The 16,216-nt window shown below is 31.4% G+C and overlaps 3 protein-coding genes across 17 annotated transcripts; all 3 read right to left on the reverse strand.

Annotated features, from left to right (window-relative positions):
• Positions 1-251: 251 nt before the first annotated feature.
• LOC127061664 (neprilysin-4-like) lies at positions 252-7,171 on the reverse strand. Of its 12 annotated transcripts, none has more exons than XM_050988853.1 (16): positions 6,850-7,171; positions 5,363-5,473; positions 4,909-5,272; positions 4,693-4,788; positions 4,466-4,608; positions 4,060-4,334; positions 3,726-3,983; positions 3,445-3,647; positions 3,176-3,355; positions 2,738-2,949; positions 2,437-2,659; positions 2,155-2,331; positions 1,919-2,081; positions 1,404-1,628; positions 1,227-1,333; positions 252-1,147 (listed from the first exon to the last, which is right to left on the reverse strand). In XM_050988853.1, exons 2-16 carry the CDS (start codon positions 5,467-5,469, stop codon positions 872-874), a joined length of 3,009 nt encoding a protein of 1,002 aa, XP_050844810.1. In that variant the 5' UTR covers positions 5,470-5,473; positions 6,850-7,171; the 3' UTR covers positions 252-871. The 12 variants fall into 12 exon arrangements, 10 of the variants coding, with proteins under 10 accessions (XP_050844810.1, XP_050844811.1, XP_050844809.1 ...); XM_050988854.1 differs by lacking the exon at positions 6,850-7,171 and adding an exon at positions 6,158-6,793; XM_050988852.1 differs by lacking the exon at positions 6,850-7,171 and adding an exon at positions 6,259-6,792.
• A 449-nt stretch (positions 7,172-7,620) lies between these two features.
• Positions 7,621-12,223, reverse strand: LOC127061668 (exosome complex exonuclease RRP44). Its single transcript, XM_050988874.1, has 14 exons — positions 12,021-12,223; positions 11,743-11,937; positions 11,291-11,448; positions 11,035-11,222; positions 10,711-10,937; positions 10,352-10,630; positions 9,980-10,264; positions 9,666-9,903; positions 9,328-9,586; positions 9,000-9,243; positions 8,710-8,930; positions 8,333-8,501; positions 7,971-8,243; positions 7,621-7,882 (listed from the first exon to the last, which is right to left on the reverse strand). The coding sequence occupies exons 1-14, from the start codon at positions 12,072-12,074 to the stop codon at positions 7,712-7,714; spliced, it is 2,961 nt and encodes a 986-aa protein (XP_050844831.1). The 5' UTR covers positions 12,075-12,223; the 3' UTR covers positions 7,621-7,711.
• Positions 12,224-12,341: 118 nt separating this feature from the next.
• Positions 12,342-16,192, reverse strand: LOC127061686 (brahma-associated protein of 60 kDa). 4 transcript variants are annotated; one of them, XM_050988926.1, is made up of 7 exons: positions 16,174-16,192; positions 14,808-14,936; positions 14,553-14,728; positions 13,921-14,266; positions 13,600-13,797; positions 13,216-13,474; positions 12,342-13,121 (listed from the first exon to the last, which is right to left on the reverse strand). In XM_050988926.1, the coding sequence occupies exons 2-7, from the start codon at positions 14,919-14,921 to the stop codon at positions 12,715-12,717; spliced, it is 1,500 nt and encodes a 499-aa protein (XP_050844883.1). In that variant the 5' UTR covers positions 14,922-14,936; positions 16,174-16,192; the 3' UTR covers positions 12,342-12,714. The 4 variants fall into 4 exon arrangements, with proteins under 4 accessions (XP_050844883.1, XP_050844882.1, XP_050844881.1 ...); XM_050988925.1 differs by lacking the exon at positions 16,174-16,192 and adding an exon at positions 15,614-15,914; XM_050988924.1 differs by lacking the exon at positions 16,174-16,192 and adding an exon at positions 15,227-15,536.
• Between the last annotated feature and the right edge of the window lie 24 nt (positions 16,193-16,216).

Consider the following 16,216-nt stretch of genomic DNA (forward strand, 5'->3'; position numbering starts at 1 on the left):
AAAATAATAAACAAGTAGAAACGTAGCAACGAGATGAAAAAATGGTATAATCTATGCTGGTATAATCTATGTAGCCAACCTGTACGCATACACATACATACATACACAAAACACTTACCAAGACTTTTGAGGTCTCAACATAGGATCAATAATATTCATTCCGATTTTTAATGGGTCATGAACGTCATTTTTTAAGTGCGCATACTAAAAACTCACGGAAACTTATATGTATACGCATATATAAACACATATAGATATACATATTATATTTATTTATAAAGGAATGTATATACATTTTTTATTGTTTTTACCGAAAATTCTTTATGTGTATAACTTGCGTGGAAACAACTCGTGCGTTTTCGAACCGCTGTGAGTATTACGTAATAAAGTAATTAACATTAACAACGTGTACAGAATGTATCTCATTGGTGACATGGAATGTCTTTTTGATAATTCATCATTATTCGTAAAAAATTGTAAACATTAGTAGCGCAAAATATTAAAGAAGACAAAATATAAAATAATGAACGTATTGTTCAAAGCATAAAATTGACTTACGATTTTCTTGCTTTTATAATGAAATTTAAAACAAAGTTTTTTTATGTTTCCTCTTCTGTTTTTGTTTTACTTTTCTTTTAATTTTACATTCATTCGGTTTTGTAGATAAACGCGAGCTAAATCGAGTTAAAAATATATTCCATTGAACAAAGGATAACTTATTGCAAAATACATTTATACTTAATAAAAGCAATATATATATATATATATATATATATATATATATGATATGATATTAAACACACACACACACACACACACACACACACGATCTATTTCGAAAGGACATTTTTTATAATTATCTACGGCTATGTTACCAAACTGAACATTTGTTAATAGGATTCATAGGTGTACCAAGGGGACAATGGAAGACATCCGCGAAAGCCTTTGAATTTGACAGCGTACCGATCACGCGAAATTTCCCAGGAGCATGGACAGCAATTCTTAATTTATTTTTAGCAGCTTCTGGTCGCATTGATCCACACCAAACTTGAGCGAAATTCAAAAAGAACAATTGCCTTCCAGTTGCGCTGATACCAGGCAGAGTCTCATCCTTGTCGCCATTTATATATAACCATCTTTCATAAGCCTATAACATCATTTTTATCATCTTTTACGCGTATAAAGATTTTGTATAATATTTCTCATATTTCAAAGAGAAAGATTACTTTAAATGCTTGTTTGATGCCTCCGTTATCAGCGATATTCTCTCCTTGCGTATTTACACCGTTGATTTGTGCGCCAACTTCGCTTACTGTATAGCGACTATATTGGTCTAAAATATAGCTGAACTTTTTTATCGATAATGAAGTATATTCAAGACAGACTATATATCGATGCGATACCAATGAATTTTTTACCAATAAGACATTTTGCTCTCTCATGGAAGCCATTGATATCTTCGTTTTTCCACCACCTGTGTAGATTACCATTCTTATCGAACAATCTACCCTTGTCGTCGAAACCATGGGTAATTTCATGACCGATCACTACACCGATTCCTCCGTAATTCAAGCTCTTTGGAAAGTATCTGTGATAAAAGGGCGGTTGTAGTATGCCCGCTGGAAACACTAAGATGGAGGAATACAAAAAGAGAAATGCAATCAATTCCATTGATATCCTTGAATTAAATTTCTACCTTGATATCTGACACATAACGCATTTCGGCATATTGCAATATTAATTCTTGTAATTAAATGTGTAATTTTGTAACTAAATCATTGATTATAATTGACACTAACGAAATTTCTATGCCGAACTAATAATTGACTTTCTTAGGAAGCAAGGAAGAAAGAAAAAACTAGTGCAACCAAAATCTAATGAAAAATATCATTGATATAACATCGGAAAGAGGACTGACTTATCTGATTTTTGTAGCGACTGTAATAGGCATTGACAACTGCAGGTGCGGTATTCCACAAAGTTTTATTAACCGAACTGCCAAGACGATCTTGCTCTACTCTTGTCAAATGTTGTAAAATATTTAACGTATTCTCAAAGTATTTATCCGGATGGATTACGACCTGGACAGTAGATCAAATCAAAGTAAATTATCTTTATAAGAATAATGCAATTGAGAGAGTTTGCCCGACGTACATCTTTATATCGTTCATTTAATAAATGTGGCTGTAGGATAAAGTCGGGATAACCAATTCTCAAAAGCATAGCATTTACTTTTTCGCTAGCTAATCGTTTCGTCTCGTTGTCAATCCAAGTAGTTTGATTCAGTAATTCCCTAAATGATTCTTGTATCTCTCGTGTCATAGATAGCGTCTACAAAATTATTATTTGATTAAAAAAGATTAATATTAATATGATATAATCAAAAAATGGTATTTTTTTGTTGAATTAACTCTTTTATGCGGTCGTATAACTTACATCATTCTTACTCTTTTCATCAAAATATTTTCGAACAAACATGGAACCAACGGCTATACCCATATTAGCATTGACTTGTGATACACAATTCTTCCATCTAGGAGGGGCTTGTTCTATCCCAAAAAGAATGTAATAAAACTTTTGTTTAGCTTCTTGAAAACGATCATCTAAATTGTTCACTCTGTGCCGTACGAATCTCCATAAAAGATAATTCGCTATAGTTCTAAGAAAACAAAAAATAGTTGAGGCATAAACTTTTGTATCGCTAATATGAAAAGGTAAAGGACATTGAAATATTCACCTGGGTTCGGTTTCTGAGAGTAAATTCACCAAATCTTGAATATATTGTAGGGCAAATACGACAACCGGTTCAGAAGTATTCACGGGACGTGCTAAAACGATCGAAAGGTATTTACGCCAATCGATTTGAGGCACCATCGATCTCAATTCGTCAATGCTCATTTTTTGATAAAGTTCTGAAACGTTCCGTCTCTCGTCGGGTGAAAATGTAATCTATGAAAACGTAATGATAATAATAATAATTATTATTTATTCTTCTTGTTGTGTTGTTGTTGTTACTATTGTTACTAATATTATTATGATTATGATTATGATTATGATGATGATGATGATTATTATTATTATTATTATTATTGTTATTATTATTATTATTATAAAACATTTTGTATACGTATGTACTTATATTTGATATTATTTGTACAACGCGCATTAGTTATACCTTTGCGAGTTTTGTTTCAAATTCTATCAATTGATTTGCATGAACAGTGGCATTTTGCAAGGAAGCACCAAGGAGGGTTACTATTTTAATGAAATAATCTTTATAAGCGTTTAGATAAATCATATTAGATGGCTGAAGAAAATAGTCTCTTGTAGGGAGACCAAGGGACGTTTGATCGAACTGCAAAAGATTCAAGAAAATGTGATCTTATTATTCGTATTTAAAATACGTTAGAATTTCAAGTTATTTTAATATCATCACATTCTCACTTGTATAACATATTGGTCACTATTTTTAATATCCGGACCAACCCATTCGGAAATAAGAATATTATTATTGTATAGACGCAATTGTGCGACCAAAAGCAACCAGTCGAACTTATCGGAATCCCAATCGGGCTTCAAGATTGGCCAGCCACCGAGCTCCTCTAAAAGTTGTAACACCGGCTGTTCCATACGCTGCTCCAAGATCTCTAGGCATATGTTATTTATACATTTAATCGTTTATAAGGAAAGAAAATTAATATTTGGCTAGGTCAATTTTAACTCACCGTAATTCATACAACTCTGAAAATGATACTTTGCTTTGACCGTTGCATCGTCAGTATTTAATCTCATGTTATGCGGAACTTCATCTTCCAGCAATTCTTTCAAAACAATATCTAGTGATTCTCTTAACATCTCAAAGGTATCGTAGGCCGCCTTATCCTTTGGAATGGGATTACGTTTCTCCCAGTTTCCACAGGCATACTGATAAAAATCTTGACACGGATTGGCAGTCTTATCCATGTATTCTAACATTATCCTTGCTAAGATAAGTATCAGCTCTTAATATGAGCCATAAAAGGATCGGTAAAATTGATCGGTATGCAGCATCTTGCATACCTTGAGCCTCTCTGATGCTTTTCTCATTTCCTTCGTCTTTCCAAAAAGCACGGAAATCGGGTGGGGCATGTTTATCGTGGTGATCGGGTACAGGCCATCGTCCGTAAGCGTTACCAATGGAAACGGAATAAGTGCTAATCCGCTCGGTATGATCAATTAGGCGGTCTTGCGAACCTTCATCCGTCTTATCCTTCACGTTTCGATATCTTTGATTCAATGACCCAAAATCTAATTGTTCGTTTTCTTCCGTAGCTACGTGCTCCGTCTTTTCCTCTCTACGCGTAAAACGCAGAATGCAGATCGAAGAACGCAGAACGAAGAACGCAGAGCGCAAAACGCAGAACGCAGAATGCGATTAGAAACGCTACGTGAACGTAGGATGAAAATGAGAAAAGGGAGTACCAACTTCGAGTAATCTTCGTAATCCTGTATATCGCTGTATGCGTAGGGCTCATCGAATTCTAATTCTGGATTATAGTCGAGTAGAAAATAATCCGTTTCGTCGTTCGACGTACCTGCAGTCGTTTTCTCAGTGGCGTCACCAGCTATCTGTGTTAAAATCAATCTCGAACTTCGCTATGATATGATTTAAAAAGATTTGCCTAATTATTTTACGTGGGATTTGCTACTTACAACTACTTTTTCTTTTTCCTTACATAGGATTCTCTCGCGTATTTCATCGATCGATTTGATAGCACTGTAATCGTTCCTTTTTTCGAACGTTGTTTCCTACAAACAAGGAAAAATGAATAAATAAATAAGAGTAAATAAAATTAAACCGATGATACTCGATGCAATCAGTTGAATTCCTTATCCACACACACACACACACACACACATATATATTACCGCATCCGTATGCCTCTTCCGTCGTTTCGAAGATTGTATTAAAAAATGAACGTTTGGTGGTACGTAACTTGTTTGAATTTCGGAGATACGAATTTCATCTTCATCTTCATTCCCATCGATAGAGTGTTGCGTTTCTTTGCTCTCGGATGATCGGAGCAAGGTATTATAATTTTCAACGAAATTATTCTTAGTCTGTTCTTGAGAATTATGAATAGGGCTAAATGTACGACGATGGGGTAATTTATCGGTGATTTGTGATCGCGATAAAGCAATGAAAATTATAGTGATTGGCAACAAAACCGCGGGTATCAATAGCATTAGTCTGACGCGAAATCGCCAAGTATCATCGCCTTCTGTGCACCATCTAATGAAATATTAGATTAAAAAAAAAAAAAAATAAACAAATAATTAATAAAAAACAAAAAATGGAGAGCAAATTTCATAAATTACGTACTTTAATCTACCAGTTTCCTCATCAATAGCAAGTCGACAAGGTGGGCAAGGACCACCGTCGCTGAAGAAATCCTCGTCCTCATATTGGCTCCTATTGTTTCCCCTCATTTTACTGAAAAGAAAAAAAAAGAAATATATACATACATATATATATATATATATATATATATATATATATATATGTATATATGTATGTATGTATATATAGATTATCATCCTTGTAAAGGTAAGATACACTACAAATTATTACCGCATTATATCTAATTTAACGATTTCTTGTAGAAGTTTATTTCTGGGTAAGATGAACTTAGTGTAAATGTGGAATAAAACATATATAAACCATTTTACATCGACGATATCGCAAATCGTAAATAAGCAACTATGATCGTTCGAATGTTCTATCCAAAATTATAATACAAGAATTCGCGTTTCTAAATAAACGTTTAATTAAATAATCCTTTTACATATAATTAGCGAAATGGTCAACGATTTGACCTTAAACTTTTGCTATCATTCATCCGATAAAATGCAACATTGATAATCATATCAAATTGTACTTATAACGTACTTTCGACCCACGCATCATTTTACTACAATGACGCGGAATGTCAAATCTTTTCCATCCAACATTCAAAGTCAACATTAATTACATTTCTAGATTTAATTTGATTATGATAATATCATTTTTATATAATTCGATATATGAACAGAGAACAATAATTTAATATCATAATATACATTTTCGAATACTCTCATTACGTTCTCTCATAAATATTCTTTTACTATATATACATACGTGTAATTTTCTTTTAGTTTTTAGTTTTCAAATCCACGTAGTTTGTTTCCACTATCAAACATGTTTTATTAGAAAAAGATCATGTTAGTTAAAGCACTCACCGCTACGTGATATAATGCTGAGGCAAAAAGATGCGTTAACTTCATCGCTGTCACTTAACACATTGATAAGAACAAGAGCGTTTACGGCCAAATTACTAATGAAGAGAGAGAGAGAGAGAGAGAGAGAGAGAGAGAGAGAGAGAGAGAGAAGTGTGTGCTTGCGTCTCTGTATGCGTATGTGTATATGTTTTCAGATTCATGAAAATAGATCTCACGAAGAATATCTCATAGAACAAGTTTAAGAAGGATTTCTTTTAAATAACTCATACACAAAAAACACATAAAATTCTAGATGGTATACTCTCGATAGCATAAACAATATCAAGCACGAACATCAAAGGTTAGTATAAGTGAATTTGTTCTGACATTTTATACGTCTCTACGGCTTATGAGCAACGATGAACAACGACGTTCGGAAGACCGTGATTACCATATACGCACGCACACTGCAACGACTCTTTTAACGTGGTCCTTACGTCGAGTTATTCATACCAATCGACCCTAATAACTAATGGTTATCGTCTAATAACGCAATATGCCGTGTTTCACATTCTATGTGTGTGTATGCGCGTAACTTCGAATATACTATACCTGTTTCCCTTTCAATTCATACGATTTAGATATTTGACGCCGATGAAATTACTTTTCGACAAAGTTCCTCTTTTCACAAAAAATCTTCTTTTTTTAGTTGTATTTCTTAAACCACGAAAAGACATCTGTCATAATCTTTAAAACAATATCATGCAAAATCATAACACAAATTTCTTTCAAGATTGCCGATAGATCATCAACATTTTTCTTGATCAACAACAAAGATAATACGAATAATGAAAGCGTTAATCGTTCGGAAAAAGTCGATGTTTCTTCTTCTCTTACTCGATACAATAATATTTCACTTTTATTCCATTTGCGATTGCATTTGAAAGTGAAATGTGAATTTGACTTTGATACAAGCATGCAGAGACATCTAGTATAGATCTTTTTAATGCAAGTACGCGAGAATTTAGTAGGCTTTTGTCATTGATGGCGGGCTATTAATGCGGCAAACTTGATTGCACTTATTGTATTTTCATTATATTTCTTAGTTAATATATGTATTTAATTTTATAACGTTTTTAACAAATGCTCCCCTTCTCATCGATTCTACATATATTCTATGGCAATGCATATATCTACAGACAGATGGATATAGCTGAAATTTTCATCCAATTGACTTCTCTAATTTATATATAAATGTTGGCACAAATGTGTTTATACGATTTATAATATTTGTAATTCAAAAGGTTGTACACACAGGGTGCTAACGGACTAATAGATCGCGAACGAGATTAAGCAAAAGTACGATAGTAATGAAAAACGATATAACATAATAATTGCCATAAAAATTTATTCCAATTTACATATATATTTTATATAAATTATAGTTTGCAAAAAATACTATGTTTTGCTTGATTTAGTTCTTTTTCCTTTTTTTGTGTTTCTTTTTACCAATATTTGAATTTTCTGTCAGGATTTTGTCACTTTTTCTTTTTTCTATTGCATTCATTACCAAGTTTCCTTTCACGGTAGAAACAGATTGTTCAACAACTTGTGGTGTTATCGGAGGAACGCTGAAACCTGGAATCTGTAATTACATAGAACATATGAAAAATGAGTAAAATTTGGTGACTAATGTAGTAAATATACTTTTAATCCTTTCCTATGGTATTTACCTCTGGCTTTACAAGCTTGAAAATCAATTTCTCGTGTTGAATGTTAGATCTGTCTAAACTTAACTGCACTACAATAAGATCAAATGTACGAAATATGATATTTCCGTATGATTGAGTATGATCCTCTCGATTATATGTAAAAGTAACTGATTCTGTTTTATTTAAATACACTGTGCCTTCTAAACCATATTTTGGAACGAGTACTTGCAGGGCATTTTTTCGTACAAAAAGAATATATCCTTCTTCGTCCTTGACTTTCTCTCGAAAAAACAACTAAATGACATAAATACTTAACATGTGCATGTGCTTACTTTTTAAGTAAATAACATGAGTAAATTACAAAAGAGATAATATATAAATACATGTATATTCAATGCAATCGATGCTCGACCAGCATACTGTGCCATCCTATTTCGATAGTTCAAATTATGACATAACGCGTGGTTTTGCTGTTTATCCAATAACTCTGGACAAGTAACATCTGCTCCGATACATATTGCTAAGAGACGATGCACGATAATATCCGCATATCTACGAATAAATTGAATCAAATTGACAAATTCAAATTGGATGCAATGACATACACATCATAATAGATTTGATGAATTAAACTGTATATACGAAATTTGGTATGTACTTAGACCTGCCTATACCAAAAGATGAAAAATGGATGGAAAATATATTAAGTGTATAGAAACATTTCTACTAAAATTAATGTATTCGTTTGAATAATCATTACCTGCGGATAGGTGATGTGAAGTGCGTATATATTGGGGTAGCCAATCCATAATGATAGAATTCATTTTGTTGATGCATTCCACTAATGAAGTATACTGCTTGCATCAAACATCTTGTTGTCAAAATTCTCAACATAATATTGAAATAAGGATTGTCTTCTTTTTGAGCTTTATCCAGCGATTCAGCTAGTTCTTTTCCACTGTTTGTATTTATTACGAAGCCCTATTAAAACATATACATAAAAATTTATACTTGTATATGTACATCTTTCTTTTCTCTTTATCATCTTACCTGATTTTTTCCAGCTTTGATCAATGGTTCAAAATTTTTTTGTGGTGGTTCCGGATGCCTTCTCAGCATTGCACATTCTGGAAATTCTGTAATAATTTTTTCTGCTACTGAAATGTTTGCAAGTAACATAAATTCTTCGATCATAAAGTTTGTATCTCTCAAATGTTTAACTTGCACGTCGATCGGTTCATGAGTTTCATTATCTTCTCGCAAATAGATCTCAGGTGATGCCAAGGTCAAAGCCCTGCAAATAAATATATATCATCAAGGCTTGGAAAACCTTATGCATGTTTGAGGGGGAGACGGAAGTAATAATATTTTCTCGTACCCCTTGTCCATTCGTCTTTTTTTCAATTTTTTTGCAAAATTATTTAAATTTCTTAATGACTCGGCAAGTACATCGTTTTGATTAACGTCATCGATTTTTATTTGAGCTTCTTCATAGGTCATAGCACGACGTGAACGAATCACGGACTTACAAAATCTAGTATTTATGATATTTGCATCGGAGTTCATCTCCCATATACAAGAAAAAGTTAATCTATCTTCGTTCTCTCTCAGGGAGCACAAATTGTTACTTAGTAGTTCTATAAATAATGCGATGTATTTTATTTTAATAATAATACTTGTTAAAAAATCACGTAAAGTAAATTACACATTTCCTACCTGGTATCATAGAAATCCTTTTATCAAGAAGATATACTGTAGTACCTCTTAAAGCAGCTTCTTTATCCAAAGCTGTTCCAGGCTTAATAAAATGAGACACATCTGCAATGTGAACACCAACTTCATAATTACCATTTGGTAATAATCTACAGTGTAAAGCATCATCAATATCAGTACACTTTGGTGGATCTACGGAACAAATATCTAAATGCCTAAGATCTTCCCTTTCTGCGATAACCTGAATATTGTGAAAACCTGTTATAAGAAAATTCATCGCAAAACAATGTAATTTTTTTGAAACCAATTATATTTACATTTTCTGGTATACTCCATGGCATTTTAGGAAGGAAACCAAGTACTGCATCGGAAAATCGGCTGTGCGGGACATCGTATTCTAAAAGTAATACTTCGTTTTCCGTTTCTTTATCTCCAATGTTACCTAAAGCTCGTACAAAATGACCCAATGGATATCTGGAATTTCTTGGCCATGAATCTATGGCTACTATAATTCTTTGTTTGCTTAATAATTCGGATTGCCTAGTTTCTATTCTAACTTTAGGAATTTTTCTCTCAGCAGGTACAAAAAGATGTTTTACATTCTGAATGATATAACAGAAGATAAGTATAAAATGTAATTAAAATTATAACGATATGAGAATTTATCAATATACAGATTATATATTTACTCCTTGAATAATACTTGGTTGTAAGATACCACAATATTGCCTCCATTTTCTTCTAATGATACCCACTATTTTCCCTGTTGGAATTCTTTCAGTTTCTTTTACAATATATGAATTATTTAATTCTTTTTCATCATCTAATATATCTGTTATATCCGTTTCGTCTTCATCTTGTAATACAATGTCACTGGGAGTTGACCATTGATCTTCTGGAAAAAGTTCTATCGCAACTATGTCACCGTCAATGGCTCTGTTAAGACCCATTCTACCTTGCACCAATATCTAATACGATTCAAAAATGTAATAACAGATATGTACTTGGATATGCATTTGTACAATATTAGTTAATTAAAGTTTCTTACCGGTTTTTCTATTCCATCTACATTCACGCTTCCTTCCAAAAAATTTTCTTTGGACACTGAAAATGTTCCTTGGAAAAATTTTTCATTTTTAATACCATTATGTAATTCTGATGGCGATAAATGGCATGGGAAAAATTCCTGTCCCTCTGTTTCCAATATAAAATTTCTTTTAGATAACTTATCTAGTAAGAAACTTGAGTTTTCCAATGACTTAATATATTCTTCCACTGCGTAAATTATATTATCATTTTTCAATATTATTCATTATAATTTACAGTTATTTACATTTCAATATAAAGTATATTATCTCTATATGTATCTTACTTGAACAGACAGGAATGTTTTCTTGTACAGCTTTTTTTTTATTTTCCAGATCATCTGTTAATAGGACAATAAGAATTTTTTGTTCATCAATATTCAAATGTTTATTGTACCAATTTGTTGCAACCCGTATAGCTCTATCGTTACGATCATTTATATTTTCACCTGGTACTCTTTCCACGTAAGTTTCTCTTAAAAAATACATTGTTAATTAATTATGATATAATCGTAATATAAAATTTTTATATAATTGACCTACTTGTGATGTTCGTTTACAAAAATATAGAACTTTCTTTTAACATCAGCAATGATTTCTTTTAATCTTTTATAAACAGTTGGACTTTTATGTCGTACTTCTTCCAAAACAGTTTGTAAAATAATAACATTGTAAAAGACATTTTCTGACAATATATCAATCTATAAAAATATATATATATATATATATAACAATATTACAAAACTATATCGATATTATAAGATTGTAAATATATTTTAAGATTCGTGATAAAAGTTGGCCCTAGGATAGTCTGGATCAGGATTCCAACTAAAGTTTTTAGCTTTCTAGATGATGGTCTGCAACGCTAAGATCCGTCTATTCCCTTAGGACTACTTTTCCACGAATGTCTGATATTAAAAATGAAGGCGCTGGATCCCATAATATTACTATTAAGGGACAAGACAAAAAAATTCGACAAATTACAGACTGCTTACTTGATCTAAAATGATATTGGTATCCAACAACAAATAGTACGACGATGAAAATAATGTGCTTTTTGCACTGGAATCTTCATCTAGAATGCATTCTCGATTTTTCTGTTTGCAATGATTTGTAAAATATTTTGAATTCTGTTTGCAAATCATTGAACCACACCAAATATCATCCCGCAAGTAGTGTTCTCTAACAGTCTGAATAATAAAAAGAATAAAATTTATAGTCACATGAAGAAGCACAAATGCATTGATAATAGTTCTTCAAATATTAATTATACCTTATAAATATTTCCACCTTTAGTCTTCCTAAAAAAGACCTTTGTCGCCAACATTTTTGTAACTATATTAAATATTTTATTAATATATAATTAATTCTATTTATAAAAATAAAGTAATGTTTAATTTCGATAAACTTTTTCAGGTTACAGAGATATATGTATATATATTAGTTACATTAACCGTCAGAAGACGTCGCCACATGAAAAACTTTCTACGCATGCGCATCCAAAACGATATATTACCAATAATAAAGCTAAAGATATTTAATCAGAGAATTTTGTATATAATAAATATATACATATGTATTAAAACAAGATATATCACACTTGTATCAATCTCTTTATTTATTGTTACGCGTAAGGTTTACTAATAATAGTACTGCAGCAAATATGGAATATAATGCAAGATTTTAATACTTTGCTTGAAAAAAGTTTCATTTCAGTAATATACGAAATGTATTTGTATAAATAAGTCTCTCTTTCTTATATATATTTACTTTATAAATATATCAATGCCCAATGATTACCAATTGTATGATCTATATCTTTAAAAGAGAGAGGGGGGGGAGAGAAGGTCCATTTGTAGTTTACAATATTACAAAAACTCAAATATTATAGTCACTGCAACAAAATATCATGGAGAAAATATTTTATACAACATTTCATCGCACTGATAGACAACTTTTTAATAATTTTATGAATTTCGTATGCCAAGAGCTTGTTCTAACTCAGCTCGTTTTTGTTGGACTTTAGTATAAAAGTAACGACAGACAGCTTCTTGTGCCCAAGGTTGATAGTAAAATTCAGCTCTACGTTCTTCCTCTGGATTTCCAACAACATCAGTCATTGTTTTTAAATCTCTTGTTTGTGATATAATCCATTTGTTAATGAATTGTTGAGGATCCTTTGCAAAGCTTAAGAAAAATTCACGATTTGTTTTTAATTGATTAATTGTTTCAACAGTTTCGTGTATCTTGTTGTCTAGACTTTGTATCTCCTGTTGACTTGCAGTTGATAATAGAAAATTATTCATCTGCGTTTTTAACGTATCATCGACTTCGACTTCTATATCATAACATGCAGTTTGCTTTGTTTCTGTGCCTATATCAAAATCAATAAATGTAATTAGGAATTAAACAGTTTATGTATGTGGATTAAATAGTTGTTGACGAACTATGCGTTTAACTGCATATACCTTCTACGCTAATGACATGATTAATCACAATGGGGTCAGGTGGATGCAATAATGGATTTAATCTTTGTGGTATTTCAGCAAATTTCATTCTGGGACAAGCAAAGATTTGTTCCAAATATTTGTCACAATTTATAAATTCACGTTCATGACTGTCTTGAAGTTTATGAGTTTTTATATATTGCCAAAGTGCTGAAATAATAACAGGTCGAGTTTGTGTATGCACACCTAATAATCGTGCAAGTCGTGAATCTAATTTGAACTGCAACAAAAAATGTGAAAAGTTCACATCATAATATGCACATTGTAATATTTAAAATATTTATTCGAAATATTTATATATATATATACATATATATATAAACGAAAAACTAAAATATATAATACCTGTAAAGGCTGATAATCAAGAAGTAGAAGAATAGTACAACGAACATTTTTGTCTCCTGGTCTTTTTACTTGAAATCCATCAGTTTCTTGTGTAGTTAATGTACGATGCCATTCAACTAAGTGATTATCTGGTCCATATAAATCTTTATCTAATTCAATAACTAGGCTTTTAAAAAAGGATGAAAATTTTCTCTTCACCTATTGCAATGTACATATAAGAAAAATATTATTACTAACGGGAATAAAAGATTTAAGATATAAATAATGTGTAAAAATTCTTTATGCTTTATTTGTAATATGTAAAGATTCTATATACTATACCTTATTAGGATCATTTTTAGTATCGTCTAATAATCTGCCTTCAACTCTTAGTTCCCAAGAAGCAACCGAACCCTCCTCTCCCTCTGCTGCTTCTTTGGCTGGATAAAATGTATTGGAAATAAAAATACGTAACTTTCGTTTCTGTTTCATTGGACGTTTCAAGGCTTCTTGTATATCAAGACGTTTACGCATTATAGTTGCATCTAACTTCCTTTCAAATGCAAGTAAATCCATATAAGCTTGGGATTCTGGTACCAAATCTCGTACTTTTTGAGGTAATATCTTGTCAGCAAGTTTCTTTTTCTTCTTGGATGTGGAATGTGAAAAGTCACTGTTCCAAAAATACCTATATAAGTTTTTGTAAAAATTACAGATTCAAGGATCAATGTGTGTACAAATTTGTTGGCAGCATGAGGATGACATGTATGGTTCCTGATTTTCCAGATAGAAGCGATATAAATCATGTATGAGTAAACGAGTGTGCGATATATACACCCATACATACACACCTGCGCGCGCGCGCACACACACAGACATACACACACATACACATATACACAGAGTTATATAAAAGTATAGTTTGTAGAAAATAAATGAGAGAGTGTATATTAAAAATGATATGCGTTACATACGGTTTTTGCTGCGACAAAGGTATTCTTTGATCAGCACTCCTTTTACCAACAGGAGGCGTTGGCATTGGACCTTGACGCATATTAGTATATGGTTGATTAGGTCTCATTATTCCTCCTGGTCCTGGTGCTGCATTGCTCATTTGTGGAGGAGGTGTAAATCCAGATCTTTGTTGCATCTATATAAAAATTTATGAAACGATCTATATCTGTTATTTAATAATATAAAATAAGAATAAATTAATAATTTAAACTTACTGGAAAATTTGGTCCTGAATATTGGCGTAGATTTGGTGGTACAGAAGAAGGAGGATACCGTTGCGGAGGAGGACCATTGTTTCCTGTATTTGGAACAGGAAATCTTTGCGCCATATTTTTTTATCTATTCTGTATTCAAAATAAAATATGCGTTTATTGAGTTAATTACACTATTATTTAGTTGAAAAATGTTTGTATATCATAAACCATATAAATGCAATATTGTAAATCAAAGTAAACACTTTTTAACTTTCTTATAACATATACATACATGTTTCTTTGAAACATTAAATCTATATTCGAAAAAAGAAAGAAAATGCTTAACATATTACCGTGAATAAACGAATACACATAGATTAAAAACATAACCTGAATTTAATTTTAATATTTTTCTAAATTAAATGTGAAGAACTACTTACAACACAAGTTATTCAAATTCTTTGATTTAATACTCTTGAGAGATGTTACATTAAAACGCTACAAATAGACGCAACCAGTAGTGAGAATAAATCATAAAAATACGTCAAAAAAGTGATACAAACTAACAAACATTGAAAAAAATCTCCATATTAAAACATTATAGGTAAAATATGTATATACATACATACATACATATATACACATTTATGATACGCGTGTCTGTCTCTCTCTCTCTCTCTCTCTCTCTCTCTCTCTCTCTCTCTCTCTCTCTCTCTCTCTCTATATATATATATATATATATATATATATATATATATATATATATATTAAGCGATTTTTCAAATGTTTATATCTATAAAGATCAGTTTAAACAATTTAAAACGTACAAAATAAAATAGCACGATCTCAGTTATAAGCAATAAGAAATAGCAGAGACTTCGTAACGCCAATAGGAAACTTCCATATTAAATTCTAAGATGTTCTGAGACATTGCCTTTGTCGCCACCTAGCTAGTATTCCATTTTTATTTTATCTATGATGGAATGAAATATTCAATGTACGACTTATTTTGTTTATTCTATAGCGAAGTTGTGATACAATTTTATAAGATTTTATAGATGTAAAGATTTCATTTATGAAAAGTCGTTTATGCCACATTATTCGTTGTTAAATATTTTTGAAAGATTCTATCACAACGCCATGTTTATTTTATTTGACTAGATTCGAGATTATCGAGTATCAAGCTTTGACTACTTTATATTCGGACCATCAGGTGACGCGGAGGTAACTTTAAAGCTCAATTTAGTTCTGTTACTTCACGTATGGAAAATCCGTATACGTACTTTTTAAACTGTTTAAATAAATATATAACGATTTTTAAACAATTAGATAGACTAGATTATTATAAAAAATTATTATGAAATTGAACAATTTTACGGGTAATTACCGTTTACATAGGAGGTAGATGAAAGACAATTTGTGTTTTAAAT

This window comes from Vespula vulgaris, chromosome 2 (genome assembly GCF_905475345.1).
Source record: "Vespula vulgaris chromosome 2, iyVesVulg1.1, whole genome shotgun sequence".
Taxonomy (NCBI): domain Eukaryota; kingdom Metazoa; phylum Arthropoda; class Insecta; order Hymenoptera; family Vespidae; genus Vespula; species Vespula vulgaris.